Raw genomic sequence first — 27,513 nt, 5'->3', positions numbered from 1 at the left:
CTAGGTAGTTAGTAAATAGTTAATAACTATTTAATAACTATTCTACCTAGTTAAAATAAATACAAACTTGCCTGTAAAATAAAAATAAATCCTAAGCTAGCTACAATGCAACTATTAGTTATATTGTAGCTAGCTTAGGGTTTATTTTATAGGTAAGTATTTAGTTTTAAATAGGAATAATTTAGTTAATCATAGGAATATTTATTTAGATTTCTTCTGTTATGTGCGATCAGTCCACGGGTCATCATTACTTCTGGGATATAACTCCTCCCCAACAGGAAATGCAAGAGGATTCACCCAGCAGAGCTGATATAGCTCCTCCCCTCTACGTCAGTCCCAGTCATTCTCTTGCACCCAACGACTAGATAGGATGTGTGAGAGGACTATGGTGATTATACTTAGTTTTTATGACTTCAATCAAAAGTTTGTTATTTTACAATAGCACCGGAGCGTGTTATTACTTCTCTGGCAGAGTTTGAAGAAGAATCTACCAGAGTTTTTTACTATGATTTTAACCGGAGTAGTTAAGATCATATTGCTGTTCTCGGCCATCTGAGGGAGGTAAAGGCTTCAGATCAGGGGACAGCGGGCAGATGAATCTGCATTGAGGTATGTAGCAGTTTTTATTTTCTGAATGGAATTGATGAAAAAATCCTGCTATACCGTTATAATGACATGTATGTATACACTTCAGTATTCTGGGTATGGTTTTTCACCGGAACTACTCTGTTAAAGGTCACTAATCCTTTTAATAAATATTGTCATGTTAAACGTTTTTGCTGGAATGTAGAATCGTTTACATTGCTGAGGTACTGAGTAAATAAATGTTTGGGCATTATTTTCCACTTGGCAGTTGTCTGCTTTAAATTGTGACAGTTTCGTTTCTCCTCACTGCTGTGTGTGAGAGGGAGGGGCCGTTTTTGGCGCTCTTTTGCTACGCATCAAAAAATTCCAGTCAGCTACTATTATATTTCCTGCATGATCCGGTTCACTGACAGATCTCAGGGGTCTTCAAACTTCTTTGAAGGGAGGTACATTCTCTCAGCAGAGCTGTGAGAATTTTTATTGACTGTGAATAAAAACGTTACTCTATAATTTTTTATGTCAAATTTAGTTATTTACTAATGGGAACAAACCTTTGCTAAAAGTTGTGTTATTTTAAACTTGATGCTATAACTGTTTCAGTTCATTATCTCAACTGTCATTTAATCGTTTAAGTACCTCTTTGAGGCACAGTACGTTTTTGTTAAAAAAGATTATAACCAGGTTGCAAGTTATTGCTAGTGTGTTAAACATGTCTGACTCAGAGAATGATATCTGTGTCATTTGTTCCAATGCCAAGGTGGAGCCCAATAGAAATTTATGTACTAACTGTATTGATGCTACTTTAAATAAAAGTCAATCTGTACAATGTGAACAAATTTCACCAAACTGCGAGGGGAGAGTTATGCCGACTAACTCGCCTCACGCGGCAGTACCTGCATCTCCCGCCCGGGAGGTGCGTGATATTATGGCGCCTAATACATCTGGGCGGCCATTACAGATAACATTACATGATATGGCTACTGTTATGACTGAAGTTTTGTCTAAATTACCAGAACTAAGAGGCAAGCGTGATCACTCTGGGGTGAGAACAGAGTGCGCTGACAATACTAGGGCCATGTCTGATACTGCGTCACAGCTTGCAGAGCATGAGGACGGAGAGCTTCATTCTGTGGGTGACGGTTCTGATCCAAACAGATTGGATTCAGATATTTCAAATTTTAAATTTAAATTGGAGAACCTCCGTGCATTACTAGGGGAGGTCTTAGCAGCTCTCAATGATTGTAACACCATTGCAATACCAGAGAAAATGTGTAGGTTGGATAAATACTTTGCGGTACCGGCGAGTACTGACGTTTTTCCTATACCTAAGAGATTAACTGAAATTGTTACTAAGGAGTGGGATAGACCCGGTGTGCCGTTCTCACCCCCTCCAATATTTAGAAAGATGTTTCCAATAGACGCCACTACTCGGGACTTATGGCAAACGGTCCCTAAGGTGGAGGGAGCAGTTTCTACTTTAGCTAAGCGTACCACTATCCCGGTGGAGGATAGCTGTGCTTTTTCAGATCCAATGGATAAAAAATTAGAGGGTTACCTTAAGAAAATGTTTGTTCAACAAGGTTTTATATTGCAACCCCTTGCATGTATCGCGCCGATTACGGCTGCGGCAGCATTTTGGATTGAGTCTCTGGAAGAGAACCTTAGTTCATCTACGCTAGACGACATTATGGACAGGCTTAGAGTCCTTAAACTAGCCAATTCATTCATTTCGGAGGCCGTAGTACATTTAACCAAACTTACGGCTAAGAACTCTGGATTCGCCATACAGGCACGTAGAGCACTGTGGCTAAAATCCTGGTCAGCTGATGTTACTTCTAAGTCTAAATTACTTAATATACCTTTCAAGGGGCAGTCTTTATTTGGGCCCGGGTTGAAAGAAATTATTGCTGACATTACAGGAGGTAAGGGCCACGCCCTACCTCAAGACAAAGCCAAAGCTAAGGCTAGACAGTCTAATTTTCGTCCCTTTCGGAATTTCAAACCTGGAGCAGCGTCAACCTCCACTGCACCAAAACAGGAAGGAGCTGTTGCTCGTTACAGGCAAGGCTGGAAACCTAACCAGTCCTGGAATAAGGGCAAACAGGCCAGGAAACCTGCTGCTGCCCCAAAGACAGCATGAACCGAGAGCCCCCGATCCGGGACCGGATCTAGTGGGGGGCAGACTTTCTCTCTTCGCTCAGGCCTGGGCAAGAGATGTTCAGGATCCCTGGGCGCTGGAGATCATATCTCAGGGATACCTTCTAGACTTCAAATTATCTCCCCCAAAAGGGAGATTTCATCTGTCAAGGTTGTCAACAAACCAGATAAAGAAAGAAGCGTTTCTACGCTGTGTACAAGATCTGTTATTAATGGGAGTGATCCATCCGGTTCCGCGGTCGGAACAAGGACAAGGGTTCTACTCAAACCTGTTTGTGGTTCCCAAAAAAGAGGGAACTTTCAGGCCAATCTTAGATTTAAAGATTCTAAACAAATTCCTAAGAGTTCCATCGTTCAAAATGGAAACTATTCGGACAATCTTACCTATGATCCAAAAGGGTCAGTACATGACCACAGTGGATTTAAAAGATGCTTACCTTCACATACCGATTCACAAAGATCATCAACGGTATCTACGGTTTGCCTTCCTAGACAGGCACTACCAGTTTGTAGCTCTTCCATTCGGATTGGCTACGGCCCCAAGAATCTTCACAAAGGTTCTGGGTGCCCTTCTGGCGGTACTAAGACCGCGAGGGATTTCGGTAGCTCCGTACCTAGACGACATTCTAATACAAGCTTCAAGCTTTCAAACTGCCAAGTCTCATACAGAGTTAGTTCTGGCATTTCTAAGGTCGCATGGATGGAAAGTGAACGAAAAGAAAAGTTCTCTTTTTCCTCTCACAAGAGTTCCATTCTTGGGGACTCTTATAGATTCTGTAGAAATGAAGATTTACCTGACAGAAGACAGGTTAACAAGGCTTCAGGATGCATGCCGTGTCCTTCATTCCATTCAACACCCGTCAGTAGCTCAATGCATGGAGGTGATCGGCTTAATGGTAGCGGCAATGGACATAGTACCTTTTGCACGCCTACACCTCAGACCGCTGCAATTGTGCATGCTAAGTCAGTGGAATGGGGATTACTCAGATTTGTCCCCTACCCTGAATCTGAATCAAGAGACCAGAAATTCTCTTCTATGGTGGCTTTATCGACCACACCTGTCCAGGGGGATGCCATTCAGCAGGCCAGACTGGACAATCGTAACAACAGACGCCAGCCTGCTAGGTTGGGGCGCTGTCTGGAATTCTCTGAAGACTCAGGGATTATGGAATCAGGAGGAGAGTCTCCTTCCAATAAACATTCTGGAATTGAGGGCAGTTCTCAATGCCCTTCTAGCTTGGCCCCAATTAACAACTCAGGGGTTCATCAGGTTTCAGTCGGACAATATCACGACTGTAGCTTACATCAACCATCAGGGAGGGACAAGAAGCTCCCTAGCAATGATGGAAGTATCAAAGATAATTCGCTGGGCAGAGTCTCACTCTTGCCACCTGTCAGCAATCCACATCCCGGGAGTGGAGAACTGGGAGGCGGATTTCTTGAGTCGCCAGACTTTTCATCCGGGAGAGTGGGAACTTCATCCGGAGATTTTTGCCCAAATACTTCGACGTTGGGGCAAACCAGAGATAGATCTCATGGCGTCTCGCCAGAACGCCAAACTTCCTCACTACGGGTCCAGATCCAGGGATCCGGGAGCGGTTCTGATAGATGCTTTGACAGCACCTTGGAACTTCGGGATGGCTTATGTGTTTCCACCCTTCCCGCTGCTTCCTCGATTGATTGCGAAAATCAAACAAGAGAGAGCATCTGTGATTCTAATAGCGCCTGCATGGCCACGCAGGACTTGGTATGCAGATCTAGTGGACATGTCATCCTGTCCACCTTGGTCTCTACCTCTGAGACAGGACCTTCTGATACAGGGTCCATTCAAACATCAAAATCTAACTTCTCTGAAACTGACTGCTTGGAAATTGAACGCTTGATTTTATCAAAGCGTGGTTTTTCTGAGTCGGTTATTGATACCCTGATCCAGGCTAGGAAGCCTGTTACCAGAAAGATTTACCATAAAATATGGCGCAAATACCTATACTGGTGCGAATCCAAACGTTACTCCTGGAGTAAGGTTAGGATCCCTAGGATATTGTCTTTTCTACAAGAAGGTTTAGAAAAGGGTTTATCGGCTAGTTCATTAAAGGGACAGATTTCAGCTCTGTCCATCTTGTTACACAGGCGTCTGTCAGAAAATCCAGACGTCCAGGCCTTTTGTCAAGCTTTAGCTAGGATCAAGCCTGTGTTTAAAGCCGTTGCTCCGCCATGGAGTTTAAACTTAGTTCTTAACGTTTTACAAGGTGTTCCATTTGAACCCCTTCATTCCATTGATATAAAATTGTTATCTTGGAAAGTTCTGTTTTTAATGGCTATTTCCTCGGCTCGAAGAGTCTCTGAGTTATCAGCATTACATTGTGATTCTCCTTATCTGATTTTTCACTCAGATAAGGTAGTTCTGCGTACTAAACCTGGGTTCTTACCTAAGGTAGTTACTAACAGGAATATCAATCAAGAGATTGTTGTTCCATCCTTGTGTCCAAATCCTTCTTCAAAGAAGGAACGTCTTCTACACAATCTGGATGTAGTTCGTGCCCTCAAGTTCTACTTGCAGGCAACTAAAAATTTTCGCCAAACTTCTTCCCTGTTTGTCGTTTATTCTGGACAGAGGAGAGGTCAAAAAGCTTCTGCTACCTCTCTCTCTTTCTGGCTTCGTAGCATAATACGTTTAGCCTATGAGACTGCTGGACAGCAGCCTCCTGAAAGAATTACAGCTCACTCCACTAGAGCTGTGGCTTCCACTTGGGCCTTTAAGAATGAGGCCTCTGTTGAACAGATTTGCAAGGCTGCAACTTGGTCTTCGCTTCATACTTTTTCCAAATTTTACAAATTTGACACTTTTGCTTCTTCGGAGGCTATTTTTGGGAGAAAGGTTCTTCAGGCAGTGGTTCCTTCTGTATAATGAGCCTGCCTATCCCTCCCGTCATCCGTGTACTTTTGCTTTGGTATTGGTATCCCAGAAGTAATGATGACCCGTGGACTGATCGCACATAACAGAAGAAAACATAATTTATGCTTACCTGATAAATTCCTTTCTTCTGTTGTGCGATCAGTCCACGGCCCGCCCTGTTTTTTTAAGGCAGGTAAATATCTTTTAAATTATACTCCAGTCACCACTTCACCCTTGGTTACTCCTTTCTCGTTGATTCTTGGTCGAATGACTGGGACTGACGTAGAGGGGAGGAGCTATATCAGCTCTGCTGGGTGAATCCTCTTGCATTTCCTGTTGGGGAGGAGTTATATCCCAGAAGTAATGATGACCCGTGGACTGATCGCACAACAGAAGAAAGGAATTTATCAGGTAAGCATAAATTATGTTTTATTTAAATTATATTAAAGTTAGTGGATGTTAGGTTTAGGGTTAGACTTAGGTTTAGGGGTTAATAACTTTAATATAGTGGCTGCGACGCTGGGGGCGGCAGATTAGGGGTTATTAAATGTAGGTAGGTGGCGGTGATGTTAGGGATGGCAGATTAGGGGTTAATAATATTTAACTAATGTTTGCGAGGCTGGAGTGCGGCAGTTTAGGGGTTAATATGTTTATTATAGTGGTGGCGACGTTGGGGGCGGCAGATTAGGGGTTAAAAAGTGTAGGTAGGTTGCGGCGACATTGGGGGCGGCAGATTAGGGGTTAATAAATATAACGTAGGTGTCGGCGATGTTGGGGGCGGCAGATTAGGGGTTAAAAAGTGTAGGTAGGTTGCGGCGACATTGGGGGCGGCAGATTAGGGGTTAATAAATATAACGTAGGTGTCGGCGATGTTGGGGGCAGCAGATTAGGGGTTCATAAATATAATGTAGGTGGCGGCGGTTTCTGGAGCGGCAGATTAGGGGTTAACATTTTTATTATAGTGTTTGCGATGCGGGAGGGCCTCGGTTTAGGGGTTAATAGGTAGTTTATGGGTGTTAGTGTACTTTTTAGCACTTTAGTTATGAGTTTTATGTTACGGCGTTGTACCATAAAACTCTTAACTACTGACTTTTAAATGTGTTAGGGATTTTGACAGGGTAGGGTGTGCCACTCCCTTTTTGGCCTCCCAGGACAGACTCATAATACCGGCGCTATGGAAGTCCCATAGAAAAAAGACTTTGCGAAGTTTACTTAAGTCGTTTTGCGGTAAGGCCAAATAAGTGGGCAGTGCCCCTAAACCTGCAAGACTCGTAATAGCAGCGGGCGTAAAAAAGCAGCGTTAGGACCTCTTAACGCTGCTTTTTTACCTTAACGCACAACTCGTAATCTAGCCGTATGTTAATGTAGCAGCTTTGAATGCAATGAAAGTTGTTTACCCAAATGCATTAATCTTTTAAATATAAGCTATTTAAGAGCCACCAAGCTAATTTATCAGAATTACCTTCTAGAAACATCGTGTGGGAGGCAGCTCAAGTGACCTTTTTAGTTATTTTTTTCAAAGCCATTGAAAATTGTTAGAAGAGTTTATGTTTTAATTTGTAAAACTGTTCAACTTAGTAAACTGTATAACAGAAAACATTAAAACACAAGAAGAAAAAGAAAACCTATTAAAAAAGAGGTTATTGACAGCTTTTCAAAGTGATTATTCGTAACGGTACAGTGTAGTGTAAAATTGGTTTCCCCTTAATGGGCCAGATTACAAGTGGCGCATTAATTTATTTATTTTGCTTATGTGCTAACTGCGCTCAATAAAATGATCAGAATTGTATTGCAACTTGTAAAAAAGTTAGTGAGGGAGTGAAAGATTGTGAGGTGTGCAAACTTCAGATATTGCAGCAATACTAACGCATTCTCCCCTAGCCTTCTATGGGGATCACTGAAAAACAAACACCTATTAATTATAGTTTTCACTGTAGCCTGACACTGAGCTAGACCCAAAGGTGTTAGGAATATTTTACATTCTATTGTTCTTCACATAGAAGAAAATGTTCTTTTTAATTTTTAATATTTATATATATATATATATATATATATATATATGTTTATATATTGTATATACTGATATATATATACTGTATATATAGAGAGATATTTATTAATAAATAAAAGGAACATTTTTCTGCACTTTGATTGGGATACATTACCAGCAGTGCGATATATTCGGAAGTACAGGTTACGTGTAAGGTGTCAGCCATGCTTGTCTCGCCACCTTTTCAGTGACGAGACTTTATAGTGTGAGGCAGGTAGTGTGGGTGTAGTTAGAGTTAAGTCACACAGGCATTATTTGAAGTGTTCCTAGACACAAACCGTGTTTGGTTTTAGTAGGCTCACTGTCTGTACTGTGCAGGAACACTTCAAATACGCCCTCGCCCACTGAAAGTCAACAGACTTTTGCAGACACTGCAATCCCTATTATTTCTTGTGGGAGACACATCGCCATTCATTGGACCTTCCCAAGTCCGCCCCCTTTTTTTCAATATATCGACAGACTGCAAGGAAAATGAGGCCAGAAAGGCAGTTTCTCGCCAGTCTGTCAATGCTTTGAATATCGGGGACATAGAAAGAACAATTAGTTATTTGTAAACGGTGCAATGCACTCCAGTAGATAAAATGAATAACTGGGAATAAATTAAAGGGGAGAAAATGTTACAGTACACTGTCCCTTTAAATGAAGTTATGACAACTTGATAATGTATTTTAAGGTAGGATTTACCATTGGAACAAATAAAGGGGACTTTCAATCATGAAGTATAAAATACGTCATGCTAAAAGTTCCTTTATTTGTTTGAAGCGTTCACCGCACTGAGCTGCTCAGGCAGCCCACAGCAGAACGCTATTTTGCTGTGAGGTGACGTTTCCAATAGCTTAGACAATAGCTGTGTAGGCTATCCAGCTTGGCGCCAGCTGGCCTGCATGGCTATTTGCTAAGAGGTGTAAACGTCACCTCACAGCAATATAGCATTCTGCTGTGGGCTGCCTGAGCAGCTCAGTGCGGCGAACGCTTCAAAAAAATAAAGGAACTTTTAGCATTAAGTATTTTATACATCATGACTGAAAGTCCCCTTTATTTGCTTTAGTGGTAAATCCTAGCATTTCACAAACGCTAGGATTTAGCATCACTTTAAGGGCTAGATTACAAATGGATTGCAAACAATTTCGCAACGGTTTTCATGATCATTCGTTCTATTTTAATTTGTGCTCATATTACAAGTTGAGTAAAATCGCGATTATGCTAGAATCCTTACTGTGATCTCAGAGCTGTGGTGAACTGTTTTCTGAAAATAAAAAGTGTCACAAAACACATAAAAAATACATTACAAAGTACTCTTACAATCATAATAACACTGTAATAAATATACATTACACAGTACAGTTACACTTATAATAACACTATCTAATAAATGTACATTACACAGTACAGTTACACACATAATAACACTATCTAATAAATATACATTACACAGTACAGTTACACTTATAATAACACTATCTAATGTACATTACACAGTACAGTTACACTTATAATAACACTATCTAATAAATGTACATTACACAGTACAGTTACACACATAATAACACTATCTAATAAATATACATTACACAGTACAGTTACACATAATAACACTATCTAATAAATATACATTACACAGTACAGTTACACTTATAATAACACTATCTAATAAATGTACATTACACAGTACAGTTACACACATAATAACACTATCTAATAAATATACATTACACAGTATAGTTAAACACATAACAACATTATCTAATAAATATACATTACACAGTACAGTTACACATAATAACACTATCTAATAATATACATTACACAGTAAAGTTACACTCATAATAACACTATCTAATAAATATACATTACACAGTACAGTTACACACATAATAACACTATCTAATAAATATACATTACACAGTACAGTTACACATAATAACACTATCTAATAATATACATTACACAGTACAGTTACACTCATAATAACACTATCTAATAAATATACATTACACAGTACAGTTACACTTATAATAACACTATCTAATAAATGTACATTACACAGTACAGTTACACACAAAATAACACTATCTAATAAATATACATTACACAGTACAGTTACACTTATAATAACACTATCTAATAAATGTACATTACACAGTACAGTTACACACATAATAACACTATCTAATAAATGTACATTACACAGTACAGTTACACTTATAATAACACTATCTAATAAATATACATTACACAGTACAGTTACACTTATAATAACACTATCTAATAAATATACCTTACACAGTACAGTTACACTTATAATAACACTATCTAATAACAATGCATTACACAGTACAGTTACACACATAATAACATCATCTAATAAATATACATTACACAGTACAGTTACACACATAATAACACTATCTAATAATATACATTACACAGTACAGTTACATACATAATAACACTATCTAATAAATATACATTACACAGTACAGTTACACACATAATAACACTATCTAATAAATATACATTACACAGTACAGTTGCACACATAATAACACCATATAATAAATATACATTACACAGTACAGTTACACACATAATAACGCTATCTAATAAATATACATTACATAGTACAGTTACAAACATAATAACATTATCTAATAAATATACATTACACAGTACAGTTACACACATAATAACACCATCTAATAAATATACATTACACAGTACAGTTACACACATAATAACACCATCTAATAAATATACATTACACAGTACAGTTACACAGATAATAACACCATCTAATAAATATACATTACACAGTACAGTTACACACATAATAACACAATCTAATAAATATGCATTACACAGTACAGTTATAAACATAATAACACTATCTAATACATATACATTACACAGTACAGTTACACTCATAATAACGCTATCTAATAAATATACATTACACAGTACAGTAACACACATAATAACACCATCTAATAAATATACATTACACAGTACAGTTACACACATAACACAATCTAATAAATATACATTACATAGTACAGTTGCGCTCATATCACCATCTAATAAAAATACATTACACAGTACAGTTACACTCATAATAACACCATCTAATAAATATACATTACACAGTACAGTTACATACATAATAGCACTATCTAATAAATATACATTACACAGTACAGTTACACATAACACTGTCTAATAAATATACATTACCCAGTACAGTTACACTTAATAACACTATCTAATAAATATGCATTACACAGTACAGTTACACACATAATAACACTATCTAATAAATATACATTACACAGTACAGTTACACACATAATAACACTGGCCTAGATTTAGAGTTTGGCGGTAGCCGTCAAAATCAGCGTTAGAGGCTCCTAACGCTGGTTTTTACCGCCCGCTGGTATTTGGAGTCAGTCAGGAAAGGGTCTAACGCTCACTTTGCAGCCGCGACTTTTCAATACCGCAGATCCCCCTACGCCATTTGCGTATCCTATCTTTTCAATGGGATCTTTCTAACGCCGGTATTTAGAGTCTTGGCTGAAGTGAGCATTAGAAATCTAACGACAAAACTCCAGCCGCAGAAAAAAGTCAGTAGTTAAGAGCTTTCTGGGCTAACGCCGGTTTATAAAGCTCTTAACTACTGTGCTCTAAAGTACACTAACACCCATAAACTACCTATGTACCCCTAAACCGAGGCCCCCCCCACATCGCCGCCACTCTATTAAAAAAAATTAACCCCTAATCTGCCGCTCAGTACACCGCCGCCACCTACGTTATCCCTATGTACCCCTAATCTGCTGCCCCTAATACCGCCGACACCTACATAATATTTATTAACCCCTAATCTGCCGCCCCCAACGTCGCCGCCATCTACCTACACTTATTAACCCCTAATCTGCCGACCGGACCGCACCGCTACTATAATAAATGTATTAACCCCTAATCCGCCTCACTCCCGCCTCAATAACCCTATAATAAATAGTTTTAACCCCTAATCTGCCCTCCCTAACATCGCCGACACCTAACTTCAAGCATTAACCCCTAATCTGCCGACCGGAGCTCATCGCTACTCTAATTAATTTTTTAACCCCATAAGCTAATTCTAACCCTAATCCTAACACCCCCCTAAATTAAATATAATTTTTATCTAACGAAATAAATTAACTCTTATTAAATAAATTATTCCTATTTAAAGCTAAATACTTACCTGTAAAATAAACCCTAATATAGCTACAATATAAATAATAATTATATTGTAGCTATTTTAGGATTAATATTTATTTTACAGGCAACTTTGTATTTATTTTAACCAGGTACAATAGCTATTAAATAGTTAAGAACTATTTAATATCTACCTAGTTAAAATAATTACAAAATTACCTGTAAAATAAATCCTAACCTAAGTTACAATTAAACCTAACACTACACTATCAATAAATTAATTAAATAAAATACCTACAATTATCTACAATTAAACCTAACACTACACTATCAATAAATTAATTAAATACAATACCTACAAATAAATACAATTAAATAAACTATCTAAAGTACAAAAATAAAAAAGAACTAAGTTACAAAAAATAAAAAAATATTTACAAACATTAGAAAAATATTACAACCATTTTAAACTAAATTACACCTACTCTAAGCCCCCTAATAAAATAACAAAGACCCCCAAAATAAAAAAATGCCCTACCCTATTCTAAAATTAAAATAAAAAAGCTCTTTTACCTTACCAGCCCTGAAAAGGGCCCTTTGCGGGGCATGCCCCAAAGAATTCAGCTCTTTTGCCTGTAAAAAAAAACCATACAATACCCCCCCAACATTACAACCCACCACCCACATACCCCTAATCTAACCCAAACCCCCCTTAAATAAACCTAACACTAAGCCCCTGAAGATCTCCCTACCTTGTCTTCACCACGCCGGGTTCACCGATCGATCCAGAAGAGCTCCTCCGATGTCTTGATCCAAGCCCAATCGGGGGGCCGAAGATGTCCATGATCCGACTGAAGTCTTCATCCAAGCGGGAGCTGAAGAGGTCCATGATCGGGCTGAAGTCTTCATCCAAGCGGGAGCTGAAGAGGTCCATGATCAGGCTGAAGTCTTCTATCAAGCGGCATCTTCAATCTTCTTTCTTCCGGATCCATGTTCATCCCGCCGACGCGGAACATCCATCTTCACCGGCGACTTCCCGACGAATGACGGTTCCTTTAAGGGACGTCATCCAAGATGGCGTCCCTCGAATTCCGATTGGCTGATAGGATTCTATCAGCCAATCGGAATTAAGGTAAGAAATTTCTGATTGGATGGAATCAACCAATCAGAATCAAGTTCAATACGATTGGCTGATCCGACCAGCCAATCAGATTGAGCTCGCATTCTATTGGCTGATCGGAACAGCCAATAGAATGCGAGCTCAATCTGATTGGCTGATCGGATCAGCCAATCGGATTGAACTTGATTCTGATTGGCTGATGGAATCCTATCAGCCAATCGGAATTCGAGGGACGCCATCTTGGATGACGTCCCTTAAAGGAACCGTCATTCGTCGGGAAGTCGTCGGTGAAGATGGATGTTCTGCGTCGGCGGGATGAACATGGATCCGGAAGAAAGAAGATTGAAGATGCCGCTTGATAGAAGACTTCAGCCGGATCATGGACCTCTTCAGCTCCTGCTTAGATGAAGACTTCAGCCGGATCATGGACATCTTCAGCCCCCGCTTGGGCTTGGATCAAGACATCGGAGGCTCTTCTGGATCGATCGGTGAACCCGGCGTGGTGAAGATAAGGTAGGAAGATCTTCAGGGGCTTAGTGTTAGGTTTATTTAAGGGGGTTTGGGTTAGATTAGGGGTATGTGGGTGGTGGGTTGTAATGTTGGGGGGTATTGTATGGTTTTTTTTTACAGGCAAAAGAGCTGAATTCTTTGGGGCATGCCCCGCAAAGGGCCCTTTTCAGGGCTGGTAAGGTAGAAGAGCTTTTCTATTTTAATTTTAGAATAGGGTAGGGCATTTGTTTATTTTGGGGGGCTTTGTTATTTTATTAGGGGCTTAGAGTAGGTGTAATTAGTTTAACATTGTTGTAATATTTTTCTAATGTTTGTAAATATTTTTTTATTTTTTGTACTTTAGTTAGTTTATTTCATTGTATTTATTTGTAGGTATTGTATATAAATAACTTATTGATAGTGTAGTGTTAGGTTTAATTGTAGATAATTGTAGGTATTTTATTTAATTTATTTATTGATAGTGTAGTGTTAGGTTTAATTGTAACTTAGGTTAGGATTTATTTTACAGGTAATTTTGTAATTATTTTAACTAGGTAACTATTAAATAGTTATTAACTATTTAATAGCTATTGTACCTGGTTAAAATAATTACAAAGTTGCCTGTAAAATAAATATTAATCCTAAAATAGCTACAATATAATTATAATTTATATTGTAGCTATATTAGGGTTTATTTTACAGGTAAGTATTTAGCTTTAAATAGGAATAATTTATTTAATAAGAGTTAATTTATTTCGTTAGATTTAAATTATATTTAACTTAGGGGGGTGTTAGGGTTAGACTTAGCTTAAGGGGTTAATACATTTATTAGAGTAGCGGTGAGATCCGGTCGGCAGATTAGGGGTTAATTATTGTAGGTAGGGGTCAGCGATAGCGGGGGCGGCAGATTAGGGGTTAATAAATATAACATAGGGGTCGGCGGTGTTAGGGGCAGCAGATTAGGGGTACATAGGGATAACGTAGGTTGCAGCGGTGTACGGAGCGGCAGATTAGGGGTTAATAATAATATGCAGGGGTCAGCGATAGCGGGGGCGGCAGATTAGGGGTTAATAAGCGTAAGGTTAGGGGTGTTTAGACTCGGGGTACATGTTAGGGTGTTAGGTGCAGACTTAGGAAGTGTTTCCCCATAGGAAACAATGGGGCTGCGTTAGGAGCTTAACGCTGCTTTTTTGCAGGTGTAAGGTTTTTTTTCAGCTCAAACAGCCGCATTGTTTTCTATGGGGGAATCGTGCACGAGCACTGGCCGCGTCCGTAAGCAACGCTGGTATTTAGAGTTGCAGTGGCGGTAAATATGCTCTACGCTCCCTTTTTTGGAGCCTAACGCAGCCCTTCTGTGAACTCTAAATACCAGCAGTATTTAACCCCTTAATGACCACAGCACTTTTCCATTTTCTGTCCGTTTGGGACCAAGGCTATTTTTACATTTTTGCAGTGTTTGTGTTTAGCTGTAATTTTCTTCTTACTCATTTACTGTACCCACACATATTATATACCGTTTTTCTCGCCATTAAATGGACTTTCTAAAGATACCATTATTTTCATCATATCTTATAATTTACTATATAAAAAATAATAAAATATGAGGAAAAATGGAAAAAAACACACTTTTTCTAACTTTGACCCCCAAAATCTGTTACATATCTAAAACCACCAAAAAACACCCATGCTAAATAGTTTCTAAATTTTGTCCTGAGTTTAGAAATACCCAATGTTTACATGTTCTTTGCTTTTTTTGCAAGTTATAGGGAAATACAAGTAGCACTTTGCTATTTCCAAACCATTTTTTTCCAAAATTAGCGCTAGTTACATTAGAACACTAATATCTTTCAGGAATCCCTGAATATCCCTTGACATGTATATATTTTTTTTAGTAGACATCCCAAAGTATTGATCTAGGCCAATTTTGGTATATTTCATACCACCATTTCACCGCCAAATGCGATCAAATACAAAAAATCATTCACTTTTTCACAAATTTTTTCACAAACTTTCGGTTTCTCTCTGAAATTATTTACAAACAACTTGTGCAATTATGGCATAAATGGTTGTAAATTCTTCTCTGGGATCCCCTTTGTTCAGAAATAGCAGACATATATGGCTTTGGCGTTGCTTTTTGGTAATTAGAAGGCCGCTAAATGCCACTGCGCACCACAAGTGTATTATGCCCAGTAGTTAAGGGGTTAATTAGGGAGCTTTTAGGGTTAATTTTAGCTTTAGTGTAGTGTAGTAGACAACCCCAAGTATTGATCTAGGCACATTTTGGTATATTTCATGCCACCATTTCACCGCCAAATGCGATCAAATTTAAAAAAACGTAACATTTTTCACAATTTTAGGTTTCTCACTGAAATCATTTACAAACAGCTTGTGCAATTATGGCACAAATGGTTGTAAATGCTTGTCTGGGATCCCCTTTGTTCAGAAATAGCAGACATATATGACTTTGGCGTTGCTTTCTGGTAATTAGAAGGCCGCTAAATCCTGCTGCGCCTCACACGTGTATTATGGCTAGCAGTGAAGGGGTTAATTAGGGAGTTTGTAGGGAGCTTGCAGGGTTAATTTTAGCTTTAGTGTAGAGATCAGCCTCCCATCTGACACATCCCACCCCCTGATCCCTCCCAAACAGCTCCCTTCCCTCCCCCACCCCACAATTGTCCCCGCCATCTTAAGTACTGGCAGAAAGTCTGCCAGTACTAAAATAAAAGGGTTTTAAAAAAAATAATAATAATTTTTGGGCATATTTACATATGCTACTGTGTAGGAACCCCCCCTTAGCCCCCAACCTCCCTGATCCCCCCCAAAACCGCTCTCTAACCCTCCCCTCTGCCTTATTGGGGGCCATCTTGGGTACTGGCAGCTGTCTGCCAGTACCCAGTTTGCAATAAAAAGTGCTTTTTTTTGTTTGTTTGTTTTTTTCTGTAGTGTAGCTTTCCCCACCACCTTGCTGATCTTTTTTTTTTTTTTACATTTCTTACATTTTTTTTAACATTTTTTATTTCAGCATTTTCTGTAGTCTAGCGGTTCCCACCCGCTCCCTCCCCGTGCATGCGCCCGCCCCCACCCTCCTGTGCACGCGCGCCCCCGTGTGTGCCCCCAGCCACCCCCGCCCACGTTCCCGCCCCCCTTCACATCACCAGGGCCATTGATGGCCGCCATCCGCCTCCCGGTCCGGCTCCCACCCACCAACGCAGTAAGCCACCGATCTCCGGTGCAGAGAGGGCCACAGAGTGGCTCTCTCTGCACCAGATGGCTTAAAAAGGTTATTGCAGGATGCCTCCATATCGAGGCATCACTGCAATAACCGGAAGACATCTGGAAGCGAGCAGGATCGCTTCCAGCTGCTTTCAACACTGAGGACGTGCAGGGTACGTCCTCAGGCGTTAACTGCCTTTTTTCTGAGGACGTACCCTGCACGTCCTCAGTCGTTAAGGGGTTAAAAGGTGCGGGGGGGAAAAAGCATGCGTAGCTAACGCACCCCTTTGGCCGCAGAACTCTAAATCTAGCCGACTATCTATTAAATATACATTACACAGTACAGTTACACTTAATAACATTATCTTATAAATATGCATTACACAGTACAGTTACACATAATAACACTATCTAATAAATATGCATTACACAGTACCATTACACACATAATAACACCATCTAATAAATATACATTACACAGTACAGTTACACACATAACACTATCTAATAAATATACATTACACAGTACAGTTACACTCATAATAACACTATCTAATAAATATACATTACACAGTACAGTTACAAACATAATAACATTATCTAATAAATATACATTACACAGTACAGTTACACACATAATAACACTATCTAATAAATATACATTACACAGTACAGTTACACATAATAACATATTCTAATAAATATACATTACACAGTACAGTTACACTCATAATAACACTATCTAATAAATATACATTACACAGTATAGTTAAACATATAACAACATTATCTAATAAATATACATTACACAGTACAGTTACCCACATAATAACACTATCTAATAAATATGCATTACACAGTACAGTTACACACATAATAACCCTATCTAATAAATATACATTACACAATACAGTTACACACATAATAACACTATCTAATAAATATGCATAACACAGTACCATTACACACATAATAACACTATCTAATAAATATGCATTACACAGTACCATTACACACATAATAACACTATCTAATAAATATACATTACACAGTACAGTTACACATATAACACCATCTAATAAATATACATTACACTGTACAGTTTCACTAATAACACTTTCTAATAAATATACATTACACAGTACAGTTTCCCTAATAATAATACTATAATAAATATACATTACACAGTACAGTTACACACATAATAACACTATCTAGTAAATATACATTACACATTACAGTTACACATAACACTGTCTAATAAATATACATTACACATTACAGTTACACTCATAATAACACTATCTAATAAATATACATTACACAGTACAGTTACAGACATAATAACACTATCTAATAAATATGCATTACACAATACAGTTACACACATAATAACCCTATCTAATAAATATACATTACACAATACAGTTACACACATAATAACACTATCTAATAAATATGCATAACACAGTACCATTACACACATAATAACACTATCTAATAAATATACATTACACAGTACAGTTACACACATAATAACACCATCTAATAAATATGCATTACACCGTACAGTTTCACTAATAACACTTTCTAATAAATATACATTTCACAGTACAGTTTCACTAATAACACTGTCTAATAAATATACATTACAAAGTTCAGTTACACATAACACTATCTAATACATATACATTACACAGTACAGTTACACACATAATAACACTGTCTAATAAATATACATTACACAGTACAGTTACACTTATAGTAACACTATCTAATAAATATACATTACACAGAACAGTTACACACATAACACAATCTAATAAATATACATTACACAGTACAGTTTCACTAATAATAACACTATCTAATAAATATACTTTATATAGTACAGTTATACACATAATAACACTATCTAATAAATATACATTACACAGTACAAATACACACATAATAACAAAAAAGATATGAGATCTCGGGTGTTAGAAAAAAAAAGGCTGCAAAGGTATTTTTCTTTGAGATACATACATATACATGTCTAAACATGTATATTTATTTGTATATTTACGTGTATATATGTATTTATAGACATATATACACAAATAAACACATACATACATATGTATACATATATAGACATATACACATATAAACACATACATACATATGTATTAGATAAATACACACAAGTAAACACATACATACATATGTATAAATTTATAGACATATATACACAAATAAACACATACATACATATGTATACATATATAGACATATATACACATATAAACACATACATACATATGTATACATATATAGACATATACACATATAAACACATACATACATATGTATACATATATAGACATATACACACAAATAAACACATACATATATATATACATATATAGACATATATACACAAATAAAAACATACATATGTATACATTTATAGACATATATAGACAAATAAACACATGCATATACATGTATACATATATAGGCATATACACATATAAACAAATACATACATATGTATACATATATAGATATATATACACAAATAAACACATACATATATATGTATACATATATAGACATATATACACAAATAAAACATACATACATATGTATACATATAAACACACACATACATATGTGTACATTTATAGACATATACAAAAATAAAGACATACATACATATGTATACATATATAGACATATATGCACAAATAAAACATACATACATATGTATACATATATAGACATATACACAAAAATAAACACATAAATACATATGTATACATTTATAGACATATATACACAAATAAACACATACATACATATGTATACATATATAGACATATATACACATATAAACACATACTTACATATGTATACATATATAGACCTATACACACAAATAAACACATACATATGTATATATATATATATATATATATATATATATATATATATATATATATATATATATAAACCTATACATACATATGTATACATTTATAGACATATATACACAAATTAACCCATACATACATATGTATGCATATATAGACATATATACACATATAAACACATACATACATACATATGTATACATATATAGACCTTTACACACAAATAAACACATGCATAGATATGTATACATTTATAGACATATATACACAAATAAACACATACATTCATATGTATACATGTATAGACATATATACACATATAAACACATACATACACATGTATAAATATATAGACATATATGCACAAATAAAAACATACATATGTATACATATATAGACATATACACAAATAAACACATAAATACATATGTATACATTTATAGACATATATACACAAATAAACACATACATACATATGTATACATATATAAACATATATACACATATAAACACATACATACATATGTATACATATATAGACATATATACACATATAAACACATACATACATATGTATACATATACACACAAATAAACAAATACATACATATGTAGACATATACACACAAATAAACACACACATACATATGTATACATTTATAGACATAAATACACAAATAAACACATACATACATATGTAGACATATACACACAAATAAACACACACATACATATGTATACATTTATAAACATAAATACACAAATAAACACATACATACATATGTATACATATATAGACATATATACACAAATAAAAACATACATACATATGTATACATTTATAGACATATATACACAAATAAAAACATACATACATATGTATACATATATAGACACATATACACAAATAAACACATACATACATATAGTATACATATATAGACATATATACACAAATAAACACATACATACATATGTATACATATATACACAAATAAACACATACATACATATGTATACATAATAAAAACATACATACATATGTATACATATATAGACACATATACACAAATAAACACATACATACATATAGTATACATATATAGACATATATACACAAATAAACACATACATACATACATATGTATACATACATATGTATACATATATAGACATATATACACAAATAAAAACATACATACATATGTATACATTTATAGACATATATACACAAATAAAAACATACATACATATGTATACATATATAGACACATATACACAAATAAACACATACATACATATAGTATACATATATAGACATATATACACAAATAAACACATACATACATATGTATACATATATACACAAATAAACACATACATACATATGTATACACAAATAAAAACATACATACATATGTATACATATATAGACACATATACACAAATAAACACATACATACATATAGTATACATATATAGACATATATACACAAATAAACACATACATACATATGTATACATATATACACAAATAAACACATACATACTGTACATATGTATACATATATAGACATATACACAAATAAACACATACATACATATGTATACATATATAGACATATATACACAAATAAACACATACATACTTATGTATACATATATAGACATAAATACACAAATAAACACATACATACATATAGTATACATATATAGACATATATACGCAAATAAACACATACATACTGTACATATGTATACATATACATATATACACAAATAAACACATACATACATATTTGTATATATATATATATATATATATATATATAGACATATACACAAATAAACACATACATACATATGTATACATTTATAGACATATATACACATATAAACACATACATACATATGTATACATATATAGACATATACACATATAAACGCATACATACGTATGTATACATATATAGACATATACACATATAAACGCATACATACGTCTGTATACATATATAGACATATACAAACAAATAAACACATACATACATATGTATACATATATAGACATATATACACAAATAAAAACATACATATGTATACATTTATAGACATATATAGACAAACACATACATATACATGTATACATATATAGACATATACACATATAAACAAATACATACATATGTATACATATATAGACATATATACACAAATAAACTCATACATATATATGTATACATATATAGACATATATACACAAATAAAAACATACATACATATGTATACATATAAACACATACATACATATGTGTACATTTATACACATATACAAAAATAAACACATACATACATATGTATACATATATAGACATATGCACATATAAACACATACATACATACATATGTATACATATATAGACATATACACACAAATAAACACATAAATACATATGTATACATTTATAGACATATATACACAAATAAACACATACATACATATGTATACATATATAGACATATATACACATATAAACACATACATACATATGTATACATATATAGACCTATACACACAAATAAACACATACATATATATATATATATATATATATATATATATATATATATATATATATATATATATATATATATATATATATCCTCCGTGTGTGTCTGCACTCCCAATGCTGTGTAGTCATCAACCAGGGTGCAAAGTCAAACAAGTATACAGTCTATATCCAATAAAGGACTGCACTCACTGGATTTAGTTTCAGAAACCTTCAAATCTTTATTGTGGTAACGTTTCGGGGTTCGCAGACCCCTTCCTCAGACCAGTCTGGTCTGAGGAAGGGGTCTGCGAACCCCGAAACGTTACCACAATAAAGATTTGAAGGTTTCTGAAACTAAATCCAGTGAGTGCAGTCCTTTATTGGATATAGACTATATATATATATATATATATATATATATATATATATATATAGACCTATACATACATATGTATACATTTATAGACATATATACACAAATTAACCCATACATACATATTTATGCATATATAGACATATATACACAAATAAACACATACATACATATAGTATACATATATAGACATATATACACAAATAAACACATACATACATATAGTATACATATATAGACATATATACACAAATAAACACATACATACATATGTATACATATATAGACATATACACAAATAAACACATACATACATATGTATACATATATAGACATATATACACATATAAACACATACATACATATGTATACATATATAGACATATATACACATATAAATACATACATACACATGTATAAATATATAGACATATATGCACAAATAAAAACATAAATACATATGTATACATATATAGACATATACACAAATAAACACATAAATACATATGTATACATTTATAGACATGTATACACAAATAAACACATACATATGTATACATATATAAACATATATAAACATATAAACACATACATACATATGTATACATATATAGACATATACACATATAAACACATACATACATATGTATACATGTGTATACATATACACACAAATAAACACATAAATACATATGTAGACATATACACACAAATAAACACACACATACATATGTATACATTTATAGACATATACACACATACATACATACATATGTATACATATATAGACATATATACACAAATAAACACATACATACATATGTATACATTTATAGACATATATACACAAATAAACACATACATACATATGTATACATTTGTATGTGTTTATTTGTGTATATATGTCTATATACATATGTGTACATATATAGACATAAATACACAAATAAACACATACATACATATAGTATACATGTATAGACATATATACACAAATAAACACATACATACATACATATGTATACATATATAGACATATATACACAAATAAAAACATACATACATATGTATACATATATAGACATATATACACCAATAAACACATACATACATAAACATATACATATATACACAAATAAACACATACATACTGTACATATGTATACATATATAGACATATATACACAAATAAACACATACATACATATGTATACATATATAGACATATATACACAAATAAACACATACATACTTATGTATACATATATAGTCATAAATACACAAATAAACACATACATACAGTATACATATATAGACATATATACACAAATAAACACATACATACTGTACATATGTACATATACATATATACACAAATAAGCACATACATATGTGTATATATATATAGACATATACACAAATAAACACATACATATGTGTATATATATATATATATATATAGACATATACACAAATAAACACATACATACATATGTATATATATATATATAGACATATATACAGAAATAAACACATACATACATATGTATACATCTATAGACATATATACAGAAATAAACACATACATACATATGTATACATATATAGACATATATACACAAATAAACACATACGTACATCTGTATACATTTATAGACCTATATATAAGTGCATTGGAGCATTTTCCTGATAAGTAGATGAAAAGATGTAAAAACATAATTATGTAATATTCATATTTAATAGAGGTTTTAACTATGTATTTACTGTAAATATTTCACATGAACATAGCAGAATATGTTTTAAGTAGAGGCATACCTCGTTTTATTGCACTTCGTTTTACTGTGCTTTGCAGATATTGCTCTTGTCAAGCAAGTTTATTGACACCATTTTTCCAACACATATACATATAAACATATAACTACACATCAATACACATGTATACACACCTATATATATATATATATATATATATATATATATATATATATATATATATATATATATATATATACATACCACCAGCAAAAAGATTATACCTCACGGAAGGCTCTGATAATGGTTAACATTTTTTTAGACATAATGCTATTACACACTTAATAGACTACAGTATAGTGTAAATATAACTTTTATATGCATTGGGAAACAAAAAAAATAAGTGTGACTTTATTGCTATATATACGCTTTATTGTGGTGGTCTTGAACCAAATCCGCAATATCTTCAAGGTAAGCCTGTATTATAAATAGATATTCCTATATATATATGGTAATATATATATTTGTTAAAAAAAACATCAAATAGAATTTTTTATTTATGAATAAATAGAACTTATTAGGGCTGGCAAGCATTATTATAAAATCTCACCAGCCCAGAGAGGTTTAGATAATTGGCCCCTCGACTATACATTTGTATATACATCTAAAATGGTGTCATTGTCCATTTCATAATGTATTGCACACGTACAAGATGGGTTATTCCAAATCATCTTGGAATCCTTACAAACATGTCGAACAGGCCGGTCTTGAACTTCAAGTGTAATTGGCTTTTGAATTTGATGTGTCTATTTTGTTGTTGATATATAGGCAATAATTTGTGGCGGGTGAATTGTGATTGACAAAAGTGATGTTGTCTACGAATCGTATGGGGGAATTTTCTGATATCTGATCTGGTGGTTTCGTCATTGTGATTTGTCTGATGCTGATAAAGGCAATCGGGAGCCAAAAAATAGTTGATAAACACAATCAGCAAAATTGATATTGACATTAAGGGGTAGATTTATTAAATGTCGGAAAGACATGATCCGCTGTAGCGAATCATGTCCGTCCGACATTGCTAAATGCAGACAACATACGCTGTCAGCATTTAACATTGCACAAGCATTTCTAGTGAAATGCTTGTGCAATGCTGCCCCTGCACATTTGCAGCCAATCGGCCGCTAGCAGGGGGTGTCAGATATTATCAGGATAAATGTTGTCTGCCACCTCAAAGGTGGCGGATGAGTTAATGAGCAGCGGTCTTATGACCACTGCTTCTTAACTTAAGTTTCAGGCGGACCTGAAACTTCGGGGGTAGATTGCAGCATCCGCTGCTTTATAAAACTACCCCTAAGTGTTTAACCCAATGATCTAAAGCTACCACAAGCAAGATTATCTAAGACGTTCTGTGAGGTCCCTCAAAACTTTAGAAAGGGAATCTTTACCTTGAGAGCTTCTGCGTGTTAAGGACATGCACAAACATTACAATTTATTGCTTAAAAACAAGAAGAAAAAATAGGATTTTGTCTGATTTCTCTCCATGTTGGCAAGTATTTGATTATTGAGCCAACAACAAGAGGAATGTTTAAATAGACACCAATCGCCATCTAGCTCAGATTATTGCATTGCTGTTGAGCCTACCTAGGTATGCATATAGAATGCTGACAAAGGGACCTCAGTGTCCTGAAAGCTTGCAATTATATAAACTATTAGCTATTAAAGGTATCACCTGCACATCACTTGTGTTACTTTCCAAGGTTACCAAGGATACCAATAGAACAAAGTAAATTTGTTCACAGAAGTAACCAGACAGTCTCTTACAATTGCATACTGTATCCGAATCATGAAAGTTTAATTTTGATATAAAAACAATACTCCAACCTCACCTCGGTACTTTGTTTAAAACATTATTTAACGCTTGGTGAAGTCAGGACCTCCATAATGATAGACTGGAATAGAGGAAGATACTTTTTCAGGCATGTTCTAGGATTAGCTGTATGTGATATAAAATATATTTCTTTTTTTATTTCCAGTGCGGGAATTGGAAGAACTGGCTGCTTTATTGCCACCAGTATACTCTGTAAGCAGCTGAAACATGAAGGGGCAGTGGACGTTCTGAAAACAACGTGCCAGCTGAGATTGGACAGGTAATGGGCTGCACACATAAACAAATATACACAGCGGGAGGTAACATCAGGGTTACAGCAGTTACAAACACATAGGGGCCTACAACAGCAAGGCGCATAACTGCCACTAGTAACTACTAAGTATACGTTTGTTACTGCTAATGCTGCCCTCTCTTCCACTGCCCCTCTCCTTTGTATTAAACTGCATGGCTGCTGATTAGGTACGGCATCCAACACTAGCAATATTGTTACCGCCTATATTTAAGCCATTTTAGGTTGTTACTCGGACATATATCTGGCTAAATAAGAACTGCACTGGCCATGCGTCTGATGTCTCACTCAGTCATACAGTCATGTATCTGTCTAGTATAGTCTCTTTTTTAGTGGGAAAATATGCTTTTTTATTGTTTGCAAAAAAACATTATTTATATTTTTTGTGTTACTATTAACTATTACATATTGTGGGCTCCACAAAAAGTTTATTACTAAACTTACTCAACCAATCATAGAAATGCTCATGAATGAATGCATCATTAATGCAAGCTCCTATAATTGGTTAAAAACAACTTTTTGTACACATTCAAGGGCCAGTTTTTCAGTTACCCTTTTATAAGAAGAAACATAAACGCCTAGATTACGAGTCTTGCGTTAGCCTCAAAAAGCAGCGTTGAGAGGTCCCAACGCTGCTTTTTAACACCCGCTGGTATTAAGAGTCTGGCAGGTACAGGTGTACCGCTCACTTTTTTTCCGTGACTCGAGCATACCGCAACTCCACTTACGTCAATTGCGTATCCTATCTTTTTAATGGGATTTGCTTATCTTGGAAAAAGTGAGCGGTACAGCCTCTCCTGTCAAGACTGATACCGCATTTTAAAAGTCAGTAGTTAAGAGTTTTATGGGCTAATGCCGTAACATAAAACTCTTAACTAAAGTGATAAAAAGTATACTAACACCCATAAACTACCTATTAACCCCTAAACTGAGCCCCCCTCCACATCGCAAACACTTAAATAATTGTTTTAACCCCTAATCTGCCAACCGGACATCACCGCCACTTCAGTAAATATATTAACCCCTAAACCGCCGCACTC

The 27,513-nt window shown here is 34.8% G+C and overlaps 1 protein-coding gene across 1 annotated transcript in view; it reads left to right on the top strand.

Annotated features, from left to right (window-relative positions):
- The window catches only part of PTPN5 (protein tyrosine phosphatase non-receptor type 5), a 244,290-nt gene that overhangs the window by 203,403 nt on the left and 13,374 nt on the right, over positions 1-27,513 (top strand). The window contains exon 11 of the mRNA XM_053720673.1: positions 26,330-26,443. Within this exon, the coding sequence (XP_053576648.1) occupies positions 26,330-26,443 (114 nt within the window). The remainder of the gene's footprint in view (positions 1-26,329; positions 26,444-27,513) is intronic.

This window comes from Bombina bombina, chromosome 7, assembly GCF_027579735.1.
Source record: "Bombina bombina isolate aBomBom1 chromosome 7, aBomBom1.pri, whole genome shotgun sequence".
In the NCBI taxonomy this organism is placed as follows: domain Eukaryota; kingdom Metazoa; phylum Chordata; class Amphibia; order Anura; family Bombinatoridae; genus Bombina; species Bombina bombina.
This window is presented reverse-complemented; position numbering and strand designations above follow the sequence as displayed.